We start from the raw sequence: 17,348 nt of genomic DNA on the forward strand, positions 1-17,348 counted from the left end.
GCACTGCCTCTCATCCCAACATTAGCAGCATCTGTGATATATTCAGTCAAATAGGAAAACATCACCAAAAACAAGCAGAAACCAACCAAATATTCTACGTAGTGAACATTCTCCGTGGCTCCAAATGACAGGTTACAGGTACTTAATTTAATTATGTGGGTTCTTAGTTGGTTAATCATTTGACTGAGAATGTTGTACTCTACTACATCAATGTAACAATTATTTTGGTCCCTGCTAATTGTCTTTGTAAGATTTAGTTTAATAGTTTGATCTATTTATCCCCTTTCACCTATTTACAGAATATCCAATGAAATTTATTTGAAGCTGCAACATCTCTTATCACATAACACAACGGCGTCATCTCCACGCTTGCAGCAAAGACGGTACCAGAAAAATCAAAGCAGGTCCCATAAGAAAAAACTTTGAAAAAGACTACAAGTGATGCATTTTCCACTGGAAATGAGCATCAACAATTATTTGAACTTTCTGTTGTTTAAATTTTGGTAAGAAAAGAAAATTTAAACAGATCCACATGGCAACGGAACGCAAAGTAAGGGGGTTTAACATTTGATGTTATCTTGACTGAGCTTCTGGATTCAATCTAATTGGATATGATTTTTTTTTTTCCTTACTTTTTGTTAATGTAAGTATAGTTGAATTACTACAAACTATAATGCAATTTACACTTCAACTTATATTCTCATTTCAAATACTCTGTTTGCAGCTATGGAAACAAGTATTATTGTTGTGGCGGTATTGACTTGACAAAGTATTATTGTTGTGGCGGTATTGAACTGACAAAGCAGTTTGCAGGTGGAATGGAAATTGCAAGATAAATGTCAAGAAAATAGTAGATATTATACTATGAAACCACAAACCCTATATACTCATCTTTAGCAACTTTTAATAAGATAAACTAGTAGCCAGCCATGACTTAAAAGAAAAGCTTTTTGGGTCAATGCATGGGAACACGACCCATTTTATAATTGTTTGTGAATCTTGCTGGAAGTAGATAGGAAGGACCCCATACAACCTTTTGTTTTAATCTCTGCCACTAGCGGTCGGCCATGATTTATAGAAAGACTTTTTGGGTCAAGCATGGGAACAACCCTTTTTAAAAAGCATGGGAACAACCCTTTTTATAATTGTTTGTAAATTTTCCTGGAAGTAGATAGGAATAACCCAATTAAATATCCCCTGCACAGAGACATTTGCATTGCATCTAGCAAAGACCAGTTCTTTTGGTTTGAACATCGATCCACATCAATGGCTCTCGTGACAACATCTCAAGGAACCTCCTCTGATTCCAAAAAATTTCAGGGTTATCGCTACGACGTGTTCTTGAGCTTCAGAGGCGAAGACACCCGCAAGACGTTTACCGACCACCTCTACACAGCCTTGAACAACGCAGGATTTCTCACGTTCCGAGACGATGATGAACTTGAGAGAGGAGAATATATAAGGCCGGGACTGCAGAAAGCGATCCAGCTATCACGAGCTTCTGTTGTTGTGTTTTCAGAAGATTACGCATCATCCAGATGGTGCCTTGATGAGCTTGTGATGATCCTTGAACGCAAGAGGCCTCCCTCGGACCATGTAGTTTTACCAGTCTTCTACCATGTCGACCCGTCCCACGTGAGGAAGCAGACAGAAAGTATTGGAAAAGCATTTGCAAGACACCAGAAATCTCAATCGCCGGAAAAGGTGAAGGGATGGAGGAAGGCACTTGCAGAGGTTGCAGATCTAGCAGGCATGGTCTTACAAAATCAAGCTGATGGGTAACTTTCATTTTCTCCATTTCTCTTCTCTTTCTTGAGTCAAATTGATATATGATCTGTAGCGACCTTGATTTATATCCGAATGATATTAGATAGACTAAATTTAGAAGGAAAATTAATGAAACAGACTTCAAAATTTTACATTTTAACAAAAAAAACCATCTAATAATTTTATTTAATCATAAGAACAAAAAGATTAAAAAAAAAAACATAAAATATAAACATGTGTTCCTCGTTAACTTCATAAAAAGTGTATTAAGTTTTATAAACAGTGTAATATTATTAAGTTTTATAAACAGTATAGTACTATTAAGTTTCATAAACAGTGTAGTACCGTTAAGTTTCATAAACAGTATAGTACCGTTAAGTTTCATAAACAATGTAATAAGTTTCATAAAGTAAGTTTCATAAAATAGTAAGTGTGAGGACAGTCACTATTTTTTTTTTTTAGTTTTTTAATATTAAAATTATGTCTTTTTCATTAAAATTGAAGTTATTTTATTCTTTTTATTAAAGTTAAGGGTTTTTCATTAAAATTTGTTTTTTTTTTTCATTAAATAAAATTATAGCATGGTTTTTGGATAAAATCAATTTAGCTCAAGCTCTTTTCATGAAAGTTCTTAAATTTAGAAACATAATTTGCAAAATAAATGATGTGTTAAAAATGAGCACGTTTATCAACATTTAAATAATAAATTAATCAACTTTCATGTCATTTAGTTTTTAAAATTTTATCTACAAATTTACTTTACCTGAAATTTTACTATATATATATATATATATATATGTATATATATAATTCAATCTCAGTAGTGGATAATAATCCCAATTTAAAGAAATCACACTTGGCTCAACTTAAGGATTAGTCATTTTCCGTTTTGGTCTACTGGTCACTTTGCTTAAAGTTTTTAGGCCAATATTAGGTAAACTAAATTCGTAAACTAAGTAATATGTGACTAATAAAAAATAATCACGTTAATCAACAGTTAAGTGATAATCCATTACTAATTTATATGTCATTTAATTTACAAAATTTAGTCTATAAATTAAGTCTTCTTAACATTATCTATTTTTAAAAAGGTAATGGTAGAAAAATTAAATTTTTAGATAAAAAAAATGTAAATAATGTGCCACCAGCAAGAACGAACATATTTATCAATGTTTAAGTAATAATTTATTAACTTTCATGTCAGCAAGTGTGGGAAAAGGTTAGGAGGTAATCTATGCTGTATTTGTCTATAGTTGGTATAAATTCTACGCTGTACTCCCTTCTTTTCATTTTAATTTCGTCAGCAGTCCTTTTTTTTATTTTTCAAATAAAGGCCATCAACGTATGTTTGATTTATTAATTATCTAAATTCCCCACTTCATTATTCATTCATCCAATACTTCCGTGAGACATGATGTCACATCCCAACATTTACAACCTTCTGCTAAAACTCACATTCATTCTAATTTAACTCATGTTATACTTACAAACATACTTGATTAGAACTCGAGTATTAATATTACACTTCAAAAATATACAACAACCACATCATGCAGAAAAGTTTACAACCCAAAAAAAAAGAGACAAGCTTAGCAATGCACTGAGACATAGTGGTTCACTAAACATCCCAACAAAATACAGTCATGATACTTAGTAAACTCTAGTCTATACCTTCACGATGTGCTTCTGAAATTTATAAAATCGAATGGAAACAAAACAAAAATATAGGTGTGCTCTTAAAGCTCAGTAAGTAGGGAGTAAGCATTTATTGAAACAAAAGATAACTGTATAACTCAGTTAAATTTCTCTTTTGCATAAAATCAAATTGAAGAACTAGAACTTTGAATCATAGTATTAGCGAAACTAAAAGAAAGTTTTTAACATAGCAATACTTGTTAAGAAAAAAAAAAAAACAAATCACACAATGCGATCCTTTCGCCACAAATGGATCACACAAAAATGAGCTGAGCTCAACCACAAATTCACTTGTCGGAAAGAAACACATAACAAAACCTATACAAAAACTTTCAGATAAATACTTATAATCAAATGAGAAAAACTCCAAAACTAAAGTAGCATATCTCTCTCATTCATTTTTTTTTTTTTTTTTTTTTTTTTTAACCTTTGCTCTTTCAAAACCCAGACCCTTAGCTTCCACCTCCTTCTAAAACTTCACCGCTGATCTCCAAAACTTCACTCTCTCTCTCTCTCTCTCTCTCTCTCTCTCTCTCTCTCTCTAAGGAGGAGGTGGGCTTAGCTTCACAATAAGCTAGCAATAATGTGATTTAATTAGTTGTTTATTAAATATTATTTTATCTATTCTTAATGTAAATTCAATATAGACCGATTTTATTATATTGATTCAGCTGCTTTAATTGGTTATTCATTTACTTCAAATATTTGACTTTCCTCAATTTACACATATAAATACATCTAAAACGTGTAATTCGAGCTTAACAAGCCGTGATTAAAAAAATGTCTTCTACACTCGCATGCATTAAGGCTAGTATATACAAAGCCACCAAGGCCAATGAATAGTATTTTTTTGGTGTCGCAAGCTTTATAAAAAAATATTTGGACAAAAATGCCCCTCAAACAAAAAAACTTCAAAAGCAATCCAAAATAATGCATCAAATGTGGCAGGAGTATTTTCGTCATTTTAACAGTGTTTTTTTAATAGGTATCTCACAATAGGTTAGTAATAATGTGATTCAATCAGTTGTTCATTAAATATTATTTTCTCTATTTTTAAACATGTTCAAAACATCTTAAGAGTAGTGTAATGCTGGTTATAAAAAAAGTATTTTGCACGCGGATAATAATGTGATTAAATTAGTTGTCAAATTATTGTTGTTTTTTTTTTTTTAACAAACGATATTATCTACACTAAGGGGAAGGGGTTGGCTTAGCCGCATAATGGCTAGCAATAATGTGATTCAATCAGTTTATTAAATATTATTTTATCTATTCTTAATGTAATTCTATAGAGGCCGATTTTATTATGTGGATTCAGTTGATTTAATTGGTTTATGAGGGGTATCTTCCAACATGATCTAAGATTATTCATTTACTTCAAACATTTGACTTTCCTTTTGTCAATTTACGCATATAAATACATTTAAAACGTGTAAGTCGTGTGTAGCACGCCGTGATTCAAAAAATACATTTTGCACGCGTGTGAGCGTGTGCATAAAGGCTAGTCTATCTTAAAGTCACCTGTCCCCTTCTAACCCAAAATGTTGTCAGCTTCTTTGAAGTGAAATCTTAATTGGGCAGCTCTACTCCACTAAAAACTTAATAATTGTTTAGGTGTAATAACCACAAGTGCTAAATTACTTAACAAAACACATATAACGTACCAGACACTTGAGAGAAAACATCTACCACTTTCCAATTGAAAAAAATAAAAAAAAAATAAAAAAACTAGTCACATTAAGATGGTTTATTATACATGAAAGGTTTGATTTATTTTTTATGTTGTTTGCAAATTATTAGGTACGAATCAAAGTTTATCAAGAAAATTGTTAAAGTGATTGGAGACAAGTTAAGTCGCACACTATTGAGTGTTGAACCAAAATTGATTGGAATCCAATTTCAAGTTGAACGCATCAATTTGTGGTTACAAGATGGATCAAGTGATGTTGGTATACTTCTTGTGTATGGCATGTCTGGAGTAGGGAAGACAACCATTGCAAAACATGTTTACAATTCAAATTTTAGAAGCTTTAAAGGAAGTAGTTTCATTGAAAATATCAAAGAAAGAGCAGATCGACCAAATGGCCTAGTTCAAATACAAATGCAACTTCTTTATGATATTTTGATCGGTAGAAAAGTGAAAATACAAACTGTTGGTGAGGGAATAATTAAGATTGAAAGCGCCATAAGCTCTAGAAAAGTTCTACTTGTCCTTGATGATGTGGACCATATGGACCAATTAGATGCAGTACTAAAAATGAAAGATCGGTTTTATCCCGGAAGTAAGATACTTATAACAACTAGGCGTGAAAGATTGCTAAGAGCACATCAAGTTACAAAGGTGTACAAAGTTGAAACTTTGAATTACAATGAATCACTAGAGCTTTTCAGTTGGCATGCATTTGGGCAGGACCGTCCCAAAGAAAATTACATGGAGCATTCAAAAATGGTAGTGCAACATAGCGTCGGACTTCCATTAGCTCTAAAAGTTTTGGGTTCTTCTTTATCAGGGAAAAGTATGGATGTATGGGAAAGTGCATTGGAGAAGCTAAAAGTCATCCCTAATGGTGAAATCATGAATAAACTAAGAATAAGTTATGACAGTTTACAAGATGACCATGACCAGAAATTATTCCTCCACATTGCTTGTTTCCTAATAGGAAGGGACAAAAACTACATTGTTAGAATACTCGATGGATGTGATTTCTATACAATTGTTGGCATTGAAAATCTCGTTGATAGATGCTTGGTGACAATTGATGGATACAACAAAGTGCAAATGCATGACTTGATCCGTGACATGGGAAGAGAAATTGTTCGCCATGAATCAGAAGAGTCTGGAAAACGTAGTAGATTATGGCGCCATAAGGATTCTTTCGAAGTACTGAGGGAAAAGAATGTAAGAAACATGCCATTTATGTCTATATATGTATTTCTCCTTTTGAAAATTATCCATAATAATGTTTTAACTTTTTTTTTTTTATGTTAGGGTACACGAACAATTCAAGGTCTTGCCCTGGATATGCATATGCATCTTGCAAACAGACCAATAAACACAAATGAGACCGTCTTGGAAACCAATGCATTTGAAAGGATGCGCAATTTACAACTACTCCATCTTAGTCATGTAAGACTGCATGGATGTTATGCAGATTTCCCTACAAGATTAAGATGGTTGTGTTGGCTTCAATTTCCATTGGATTCTATACATGTTGATCTTCCCTTCAAGTGTCTAATTGTTCTTGAAATGCAACATAGTAGCTTAAGACAAGTCTGGAAAGGAACAAAAGTATGTTACTCTACGCATTTCAATTCATTTTCCTTAGTTTGTTAGTTTTTAATTTGTTGACTAACTCCATGTGTTGATGTGATATCCCGTCCCTAAAATTATTATTTTATTTTATTCTTGACGTATTTCGAAGATTTGATTGGAACTAGTTCTTTATTTCTCCAAATTTGAGAAAAACGAAGTGAGGGTTACTTTAGTCATTCTAATTTTCTTGACCTATTCGGTCAACTCTTGAATTGGTTAGGTAGAGTTCGATTCCATGAGCGCGTAGGCGTAAACAGATCTTATTTCCGAGTCCGAACGGAGAAGTTAGAGTCGTTTGAAGTTGGTGGCATTTTGGTAATATTACCAAATTGCTATAAATTAAATGGGAGGGAAACCTCCAGAAAAAAAGGAGGGAGAGTTTTCGGAAAAATGGGAGAAAAGAGCTGCCTAACCCGTTTTAGGAGGAAATTTGACCCATAAACCCACCAAACTTGACCCGCTTGTATCTTTTTCATCCGAGCTCCGTTTTGGATGATTTTGGTGTCCATGGAAAGCTCTTGGCGAGCCCTACATTTCTGTGATTTTAGATTTCCCCATTTCCTTTCCATCTTTGCAGCTCGAGGTCGCAAAGTCCACGACTTTTCCGGCGGTTTTATCATTTTTCCGGCGATTCCGGCAATGATTTCTTTCGAGTGAGGTATGAAACTTCATCTACTCTTCATAATCTTCGAGTAGGTATGCTTAGTTTGTGCTTTCGTATTCGTTTTAGAGTTGGGTGTTTAGAACACCTAGAAATCCGGTTTTCTCCGGTGAAATTGGACGGTTTCCGGTTAGAAATTATCGTCGGCCTAGTTGTGAAAAGTGTTTCCCTTGTTGAGCTCTAGCTACCACGTAAATTTGAGCTCCTCTAGTTAATGTTGAAATTCGGGGTTTGTAAACCCTCCACCTTGACTTCCACCGCGTGTGGAGGTGCGTGGGATCGTTCACGAGTGTTGTCTAGGTTTTAAATACCTTCTAGTGATCATGTGAACTTATGTCTAGCTTGGTTGCCAAAGATTCAATTGTTGGGTGTGGTGATCAATTTGGACCGCCACTTGTTTGTGTGATTGACGACAATTCGACCATTGGATCATAATGAAATTTTAGTATGTTATCCTCGAAGCATAATGTGGACTTTGGAAAGTTATGGATCATAAATCGGATTTGCGGATTGTTGTGGACCCCATCGTTGACCGAGAGTTGATTTTTGGTCAACATGTCTCGGATTGTTCTAAATAATAAAATTAGTACCATGAGAGACTTAAGTGAAGTCTAGTGGGCCTACATTGGTTAGAGAGTGACTTGAACATGTGTGATATGGTTATTACCTTGATTTCTTATATTGGTACCATCTGTGAATTTGACTTGATCTTATAATGTCATTCTATTGAAATGTGATTATATATTTATATATATTTAGCCATAGACCTATGTTTATCAAACATGATTTGGCTTGTGTACTGATGATGATCGTGGTAGGTGAATTGACGTGCATATTCGAAAGGTGTTTGAATTACATAGATGGTATGTTATGATGAAATGTGAGTGACTTTAATATGTGTGAATATGAAATGGCTTTATAATCATTTTTCCTATAAATTGTTAATTTTCATATTTAGCCAATGATATAGTTATATGAAGTGGGATTTGACGTGCATATTGGAAACATGGTTTGTTTTGTATGAATGGCTTGATTTGTTGAGGTGATGGCTAGTGGTGGACCGTTAACCCATTGTTATGGGGTTTGTTGCTTTGAAACATGTGTCAATGCTCGTTTCATTATTTCATTTCTTGTTTTGTTGAGCCTTTATAACTTGAGTAACTTGATTCATGTGTTGTTTCATCGATTGGTGGTTATGCAATGTACTCCGCGATTCCGTTGAGTGATGGTCCGGAATCCTTCCTACTCCACTCTGCGATTCTGTTGAGTGATGGTCAGGAATCGTATCTTGGTTTGGGTTCCGTTGAGTGATGGTCCGGAATCCCTCTTACTCCGTGATCCCGTTGAGCGATGGTCCGGGATTGTATCCACCTTAGTTCATTGAGTTTAGTTTGAGATGGTTGCAAAGGTGTAGGCTTTGGATGAACTATGTCGCCCTACTTCTACTTTCATTGTGTGTATGTGAATATGGATGTGAGATGCTATGGTTGTTTGGAATGAACTTTTGGATGTTTGGGTGACTCCCTCGGTGTTTTCAAAAGTTTAGTATTGATTTCTTAAGAAAGATTTATATTCAAGGTTTTTAAATTATGATTGACGGCTGGTTTTATTATTGTATCACATGCTTATTTTATTGTCCCTCACCCGAGTCTCTCAGCTTATCTGAGTGCCTGAGTTGCCAGTGCACCAATTCCATAATATTGGCATTGACTTTACATATGACAGGTATGGGTAGATTATGAGAAACCGCTTGATATTTTGGTTCCGTTGAGTGGTCCGGAACCCAATGTTGTTGGATTCTGTTGAGTGGTCCGGAATCCTTGCTCTAGTTCATTCCGTAAGGTGATTTAGAATCCTAAATTCGAGTAGATGGGAATTACCCACAATAGATATTGTGAAAATAAATTAGAATTACCATGTTATTATTCTTAACCCCAAATTGGGAATTATGTAGAGTTCTTTAATTAAATTCGTGAAATGATATGTCATCTCATCGATTGCTTAACGAAATTAAATGTTAATATTGTACTTCGTGATTCCTTGACATGTTACAAGCTATGTATTGAAATATAATGTTGGAAGTATAGTGATTAGTATGATGAAGTGAATTGTGATTTGAGTTGTGTATTGGAAATGGTTGTGACATGTGATTGAAACGCATATTGAATTGCTTGGGAGTTGTGAGGTCTAGTAAACGACCGATGACCCATTATGATGTGGATTTTTCTCAATATTGCTTCGTTCGTTGAGTTTCATGAATTGGGTAACTTTAATCATGTCTTGTTCCTTCGAGCCGTTGTTATGTTTCTTGGACTCCCGTTCAATTCGGTTGGGTGGATTGGAACTGAGTTCTGTTTGGATTTCGTTGAGTGATGGTCCGGAATCCCCTTTGGAGCCTTGGTCCGTTGGGTGGTCCAAAATCCCCTTTTTCCAAAGATGTAGTCTTCAACTGAATTGTGTTACTCTAGCCTTGCGTTTCGACTTGTTGTATATGTTATTGATGATGTGATGGTTGACATTATTGATTGAGGTGATTATGGAATGACGTTGCTTATGAGTGGGGTCATCATGAGTATTTTAGTTGATTAATACTTCTAGAGATTAATGTGTGCTTTGTTAATTCTTAACTATGTTACACACTATGAAATGCGATGGTATGTGGAAAACGTGATGAATTATGTGATGGTTGAAGTGGAAAAAGTAAATCGTCATGTGGGATTGATATGTTGGATACCATGGTTATGGTTACGACTAGACTCGTTGATAAATGTGGCTAGAGAATGGTATTGTACATCGTTGGTTCTTGAAAATGATATATGTTGTGAATTGCGGTATCATGTTGTGACATAATTGCCTATATATTGTTGGAGGGGAAATCATGATTTTCATATGGGTTGTTATGTAACCCTGAGTCAAGTAATTTCATGCTTGTCGAGTTCTATTGATTGATTGAGAAACGTTATACCTTTCGACTTAATTGGAGTGTGTTATATGTCAATTATTGTGCATGACGAACTACGAATGGCTTGATCCCTGTTTAGGGTACGTAGGCAGTCTAACAGGGAGGTTAGATGCAGCCATAAAGCATACGAAAAACAACTATGTGATTCGATTATTGTGTTGTGCTTGCCCATGTCTCGGAGGTGAGATATGATAGATACGGATTTTTGGTGACGTCACATGTCAATTCTGGACGTATGTCGGGATTGGGGCGTGACAGTTAAAATGAACTCCTATGTTTTCTTTAATTCGATGACTAATTTCTTATGTTAGATACTTATTTCATTGTTTTTTTCTTTTTCTTTTTTCCTTTGTTTCCACAGTTTCTTCCATCGTTGAAGATCCTTGACGTCAGCCATTCCCATTCCCTCATTGAAATCATGGACTTCACACTTTGCCCTAGTCTAGAAGAATTGATTCTTGTTGATTGCACCAGCCTGATTGATGTTCATGAGTCCATTGGAAACCTGGAGAGACTTGTGTACTTGAATACGAAGGATTGCAAGAATCTTAGGATGCTTCCGAAGAACATGTGCATGCTTAAATCACTTGAAAAACTTATTTTAACTGGCTGCTCAAATCTTAAAGAGTTTCCAGTGGAGATGATGAAGAAGATGGTGTCTCTGAAAGTTTTTGAAATAGATGGAATTCCAATAAGTGAATTGTGGCCAGAAAGAAGTTCAACTATCTTGAGTTCTTTTCCATGCTCTTTACTAGAGTTAAGTCTCATGGGGTGCAATCTTTCTGATGATGACTTTTGTAGGGATTTAAGTAGTCTATCCTCGTTGCGAAAACTAAAGTTAGCTGAGAATCCAATTTGCAGTCTGCCAGGTTTCATCAAAGGTTTGAGGAGGCTCGATAAACTCTCTTTCAAGGGTTGTAATAGACTCGAATCGCTTGTGGGGTTGCCGAAAGTACGCCAAAGGATGAGTATAGCCGGATGCATATCATTAAGAAAAATAATACCTCTTTCCCCTGAGCCATGGTCTGCAACGTACAGGGTGGATGACAACTGGAATCTAGTTGAGTGGGAGTACTTATACAAGTTAGAGCCTATTGATAGAGTTGATGTGGAAATGATCAAACTTTTGGGCTTGTGCAACTTGGAATCCATGCCTGCAATTCGAATGAACAGCCAACTATTCTCACATCCAAAAGTGAGTCATGTCCAGGTGCGCCTCTCTCTCTCTCTCTCTCTCTCTCTCATATCATGTATATAATGGGAAATAAATGGCTTAGTAATGTTGTGATGATCGTGGAAAATGCATAGGGACTGTATCAATATGGTATATTCAGCACATTTTTTGTTGGGAATGAGGTTCCAGGCCGGTTCAGCTATAAAAGTACCAATTCCTCCATATCTTTTAGTGTCCCTTTACTCCCTTCTAGTCATAGAATCCGAGGCTTGAACATCTTTGCTACCTATGCAAATGAGGAGAATTCTAATAATGATGATGATTGGCATATGGTTTCAAATATAATCAAAGTGAGTAACAAGAGCAAGGGTTTGAAGTGGATCTATTGCCCATTATTCTATGGTATCCCAGGTGACGGAGAAGATATGATATGGTTGAGCCATTGGAAGATGGAGAACGAAACAATATTACAAGGTGGAGATCAAGTGGTGGTTTCAGTAATGAACGGACCAAATAAGATGTTTCGGATAAGGGAGTTTGGTGTCGAGCTTATGCACGAGCACCAGAATAATATGATGATAAGTACCCAACACAACACCAAATTAGATCCTAATGATCCATTTGTCATCGGTGGAGATTTGTCCCTGTGGGAGCATATACCAGGAATATACTCCATTGGTTTCGATGTCGAATTTGTTGAAGAGAGATGGCTTAATCGCCTCATCATGGACGCTGATGAAGGAGACACAGGTATGCTGTGTTGTTGTATTGCAATGAATTATACTTCATCCAAACACTTCCAAGTCCGTCTGTATTCAATTAAAAAACATAAATATTATGTTATTTGTATGTTTTTCAAACAGAGAAGGGCAAGAGGATGAACCTGATTACACAATTGCAAGGACGAGGGCTGCCAGTAACAACTGTGGCCTCAGAGGCTGGAAGGTGCTCCTCACAGCTGCCGGCTTATTTTTCACGCTTGCTCTAGTAGTTCGGTCCTCTATCTCCCAGAAAAAGAAGCGACAATAGTCCACAAGCCATCCATGAGTTTGTAATTTTATTCGATACAGACATCTTTGGGTTCCCTCCTTGTTTTCAAGATGTTTTCTGCCTTCAAAATATCGAAGTTTCAAATGTGTTCAACATCATCAAATATTGCATAAATATAGCATAAAATACATCCAACATTAGCGATACTTAAGAATTTTTCTTCCCTGCCACTGATTGCATACAATCCTGTACTAGAGAAGATAAACAGATGGTTGTATACTAGCAGTAAATAATTGAAAAAAAAATGATTCGAAACATACAAGGGAAGGACGTATCTTTAGCAATACCAGGCAAGAATCAATTCATCGAATTGGGGGAAAATATTTCTGTAAATGTCAAATTTACAGATATTAATTGTCATTTACAACAAAATCATACATCTTAAAGACTCGGCTCCCATTGAAAAATTGTGTAAATTACATAAATATCAGTGCAACAGATATTATATTGAATAATATATCAAATAAATTTACAGCAGACAATTTCTTAACCTGAGATTCAAGGACTATACAGCTGATTGAGCCTTGCATCGCTACTACACTACGGAAGCTGGTTTCTGCTTCTTCAACCCGAACAAATTATTGAGGTCAGAAAGCATAGTAGAAATGACCATGGTCTCTGGAGCCATGAAATTTACTATCTTCTCATAAACATTATACCTGCAAAAGCATAATGCAATAAGCCTTAAACAATCTAGCCTAGTTTGCTCAACATATGCTCCAAGATATTCCAAAACAAAATCACAGCAGTTTCACATAGGGAACCGAAGAATGTATTGATACCTTATCTTGCGACTATTAGAGGCTCTTCTGTCAACAATCTTCCTCTTCTTAGCATGCAATTTGGGGAACCCTCACAATCATATGAAATCGAGGAAACTTGAAGCATTTCCTTAAAGTTTGATTTGATAAAATTAAACTCTATCTCAGCTAATAGTACAGTTATAAGCTAAACACACTTTATGAGAATTTAAACGGTTATTAAAAACTTCAAACACAAAATGTAATACACAAAGCATATCTACAAATCTTTCACATATCGACAATTCTTATCGTGCGGAAAATGATAGATTATGCACAACAATGGAAAGCCAAATTGTATTACAAAATAACTATAATGGTTTGATAAATGTAGTTTGCACACGCTATCCATTGCTTGAACAAAGGACGGGTTCTTCTCAAGTAAAGCCTGTAGTTTGTACACACTAACTAGGTCAGAATACGTTGCATTGACAGCCTCATGTGAATCACAAAATAAAGACCTAATTGGCTCGTGCGGACAACCTCTCAGGTAAGAACGTAAATCTCAACATGTCAAAAATCTAAAAAAAAAAGGGGAAATGCAAAAGCGACCTGTGGTAATCCATGATTCCATGTGAACTTGAGAATGCTTTCTGAAGCAAGAATCTGAACTCAAGAGCTTTGTCCCACAAAGCCTTCAGAAAAATGAAAACAAAAAGGATAGAAAATGTGTAAGAATAAACATCGATCAGACAATAATTCACTACATAAATAATTTTTTTCAACTTTAAGGATTGGCAAAAAAAGAAGCTTTAAACAAGGAGCAATAATTTGATGTTGACCCTTTGGTTCTTCACCGCTTGACCTTTAAGAAGATCTTTCTTTAAAAAACAAAATCAACTTCATATGTAAGCCTATATAACTCCATTTAAAAAACAAAATCACTAGTATTCAATTCCTATAGCTACACTCGCGTACTATTTACATTATTCAATGACTTGTGTAACCTAATATCAAATTTCGTCACCAACCTCTGACTGCTATGCATATTTAGCCCCCTGCAAATACGACTGCTATGCATATTATTCTATGTCTTCATTCTAATGAAGCATCACAAGTTTATAATTAAAAATAAAAGGATTGTGAACAGAAGTCTCTTACTGCTCTTGATGACGAAGATTCATGTATTCTTTCTCGAGTTCTTCCATCTCGGCATCTTTATTATCATTTTGCCCATCGCCATTTTCCTCTTCCCCAACTTCTTCTCCATCTTCTTCTTTATTTTCTGATTCTTCTTCCTCCTCCTCGCCGTCGTGCTCACCATCAAAGTCATCCTCTTCCTGCTCGATCTACATCACAAATCATCAATTAACAACAAAATCACCACAACAAACTGAATAATTACCGAAACCCAATAACAGATTTACAAATCAAACTAACATTCAACTCACTGCCACTGTCAAGAACCTTCATCTCCATTGTGACGTATGAGCCCCTACAAATTCAAACACCCAAATATTATAGAATTTAATTCCACAAGGATTTAAGCTTTGATACAACTTCATTTCAAATATCCAAACCAATTTACGAATCCTAAACCTTTTGAAGCTGCAAGGAGAAAAAAGACGACGAGAGTTGAGAGAGGCACAAAGGAGTCTGAGAAGAAGCCGTAGAGTTTGGGTTCTGGGGCCGTTTCTTAAACCCAAACCCGTCTTCGAAAACAAGTTCCAAAATCTGTCGATTATTTTCCCCTTCCTAGACCAAAAAACTTTGGGCCCTTAAATAAGCCTCATGGGCCAGTTATGCCAATCTTAGATTGAGCCAATTCCGTCTCATTTAATTAGTATTTTGTTGCGCATTCTACGAGAACGACTTATTTACTACAATCTAGTGTCATTTCTTTTTATTTGTAAACGAATAATGTGTGTAGTACATAGTATTTTTAAGCCCGAGAACTAAATTATTAATGTATACAAATTTTCTTATAAGAAAACTTTCTACATGTTTTCTCACTCTTCTTAGTTTATGATTGAATTTTATACTCCTTTCATTCATTAATTTATGAAATGGGCTGTTTTTCTTTTGTGATTTCAGTAGTTAGGTCTTCAGTGACTGCACAATTTCATGTTTTTTACTATCTCAGAAGTAATTGATAGAGTTGGATGTGATTCGGGCAAGTTTGCAGAAATCCATTTTGTTTTGATTCGGGCACCTTCTACCAGACTGTATAGAACATAAAAAAATTATTTGATTGCGCTGTTATGTATTTCTTTTTTTATTTTTATGAGAGTATCATTTTCTCAACAAAATAGAAATTACTTAAATAAATAAACTACGCAAGCAATGAATCTTCAATGAGAACTCCATATTTTCTCAGGTTACACAAAACCAGCAGGTGTTTCTTCACAAAATTTACATGCCCATCTCTTAGATGGACATAAAGAACATCAATTGTGTGTCTCTTACTTTTTTTTGATACCGTAATGAGTTTTTTCGCATAATGCATAATGCATATGAGGACCTTTGACTCTATTGGTTCTGTGTTTGAAGCCAGAAAAACTCATATGTTGCTTTTGCAGTTTGATTAGTAGTTGTTAATTAGAATTGGCTAATTCTTTTACTAAGAATTTGTTTTTACTCACTCTATTGGTTCTTCTTCATATAAGTATATAGAAATTGCATCATCAGACTAATTAGAATTAGTCAACTTATGGGTGTGTTAACATGTTTAAGTCGTAGTACTTAAAACTCAAAATATGCTGGAGTATTTCTGTCATTAATTCGTATCGAGCTCGGTATTTCATAAGAGTTGAACATGAGAGCTTTGTGGAAAGGAATGAAATTAGACCATACCATTTTATGTATGTTTGATTACATTGCTTATAATAGTAATAATTACGTTTTATTCACATTGTAGCTCTCATGGAGTCCCCTGCTCAAACATGTGTCAAGCCGAATAACAATGGACTGCAGATATCAAACAATGTGGCTCACAAAATTAAGCAGGAGATTTAGGATGGTCAGTTTGCGGATACACCCCATTTAATTTTCAAATTAATTTAGTAATTGTTTGTGAATGAATTCAATTAGAACTCACATTTCTGATTTTTTTTTAATTCATTGGATTATTAAACCGTGTCATTATAACATAATCTCAGCTAATGTGATATCAATATATTTGCCTAATTTTAGGAATGGGAAGTCATTCTGGTGAACGAAGCTCTGGAGTTCAAGTTTGTACTTCTGATTCTCATAGGCTAGATGGATGGAGATAATCATCAGGAACTTATTCACTGTCATACAAGGTATACTTGGAATCAAAATCTATTTTGTTATGCATTGGAAAGTGTTTCTGTTTTATGGGGCCACAACTTACCTTACAGATAACGCAGTGGTCCATCTAATAATATCATGTGTTGTGATTGTTTTTATTTCAATCAGTTTAACTGCCCTTTTTAACCATTGAATAAGCTATGCTCAATTGAATGTATATAAAAGTCAAGCTGCTTATCTTATCGACCTCATTCACTCATGTATCCCTTTGTTCATTCATGACAGTTGGTTCCTGCTGCAATGCGTTGGCTTATTATCTAGTGGTCTTCTAAAACAAGTCCCAAAATCTATCGATTATTTTCCCCTTCCTAGACCAAAAAACTTTAGGGCCTTAAATAAGCTTCATGAGTCAGTTAGGCCAATATTAGATTGAGCCAAGCCCGTCTCATTTGATTAGTACTTTGTTGCACATTTCACGACAACGATTTATCTACTAAAATCTAATGACATTTCTCTTTATTTGTAAATGATAGATTTTAGGTTCGACTCATGTAAATGACTAACTCAATACTAAATTATGATGTTTGGCTCATTACGGCTAGCCTGTGACATCCCGTCCCGGAAATATCGAAACGTACGTATGAAATTACAATTTTACCCCTAGTGTGTTTTCGTCACGTTTTGGTTGTTTGGTGTGTTATGGCATGTGTTTG

The 17,348-nt window shown here is 35.0% G+C and overlaps 2 protein-coding genes and 1 long non-coding RNA gene across 3 annotated transcripts; 2 read left to right on the top strand and 1 right to left on the bottom strand.

Moving 5' to 3' along the window:
- Nucleotides 1-1,089: 1,089 nt before the first annotated feature.
- LOC148695652 (TMV resistance protein N-like) lies at nucleotides 1,090-12,720 on the top strand. Its single transcript, XM_088697932.1, has 6 exons — nucleotides 1,090-1,778; nucleotides 5,263-6,361; nucleotides 6,452-6,751; nucleotides 10,760-11,608; nucleotides 11,707-12,322; nucleotides 12,436-12,720. Exons 1-6 carry the CDS (start codon nucleotides 1,267-1,269, stop codon nucleotides 12,558-12,560), a joined length of 3,501 nt encoding a protein of 1,166 aa, XP_088554058.1. The 5' UTR covers nucleotides 1,090-1,266; the 3' UTR covers nucleotides 12,561-12,720.
- An 860-nt stretch (nucleotides 12,721-13,580) lies between these two features.
- Nucleotides 13,581-15,097, bottom strand: LOC148695653 (uncharacterized). Its single transcript, XM_088697962.1, has 5 exons — nucleotides 14,962-15,097; nucleotides 14,803-14,857; nucleotides 14,524-14,711; nucleotides 13,975-14,057; nucleotides 13,581-13,810 (listed from the first exon to the last, which is right to left on the bottom strand). The coding sequence occupies exons 2-5, from the start codon at nucleotides 14,839-14,841 to the stop codon at nucleotides 13,800-13,802; spliced, it is 321 nt and encodes a 106-aa protein (XP_088554088.1). The 5' UTR covers nucleotides 14,842-14,857; nucleotides 14,962-15,097; the 3' UTR covers nucleotides 13,581-13,799.
- Nucleotides 15,098-16,260: 1,163 nt separating this feature from the next.
- Nucleotides 16,261-16,799, top strand: LOC148695654 (uncharacterized). The gene is made up of 2 exons (XR_015964867.1): nucleotides 16,261-16,381; nucleotides 16,555-16,799. It is a non-coding gene; the product is annotated as an uncharacterized LOC148695654 (long non-coding RNA).
- Nucleotides 16,800-17,348: the final 549 nt, after the last annotated feature.

The sequence above is a fragment of the Pyrus communis genome, chromosome 7, assembly GCF_041283825.1.
Source record: "Pyrus communis isolate YQ-2024b chromosome 7, ASM4128382v1, whole genome shotgun sequence".
NCBI classification, from domain to species: Eukaryota; Viridiplantae; Streptophyta; class Magnoliopsida; order Rosales; family Rosaceae; genus Pyrus; species Pyrus communis.

Excerpts from the sequence above, each read along its gene's own strand:
- LOC148695652 (XM_088697932.1), top strand. The coding sequence starts at position 1,267 with ATGGCTCTCGTGACAACATCTCAAGGAACCTCCTCTGATTCCAAAAAA. Across the intron at positions 1,779-5,262 it reads TTACAAAATCAAGCTGATGG|GTACGAATCAAAGTTTATCA; the intron begins GTAACTTTCATT and ends GCAAATTATTAG. Across the intron at positions 6,362-6,451 it reads AAGTACTGAGGGAAAAGAAT|GGTACACGAACAATTCAAGG; the intron begins GTAAGAAACATG and ends TTTTTATGTTAG.
- LOC148695653 (XM_088697962.1), bottom strand. The coding sequence starts at position 14,841 with ATGGAGATGAAGGTTCTTGACAGTGGCAGTGAGTTGAAT. Across the intron at positions 14,712-14,802 it reads ACAGTGGCAGTGAGTTGAAT|ATCGAGCAGGAAGAGGATGA; the intron begins GTTAGTTTGATT and ends TTTGTGATGTAG. Across the intron at positions 14,058-14,523 it reads AATCTTCGTCATCAAGAGCA|GCTTTGTGGGACAAAGCTCT; the intron begins GTAAGAGACTTC and ends ATTTTTCTGAAG.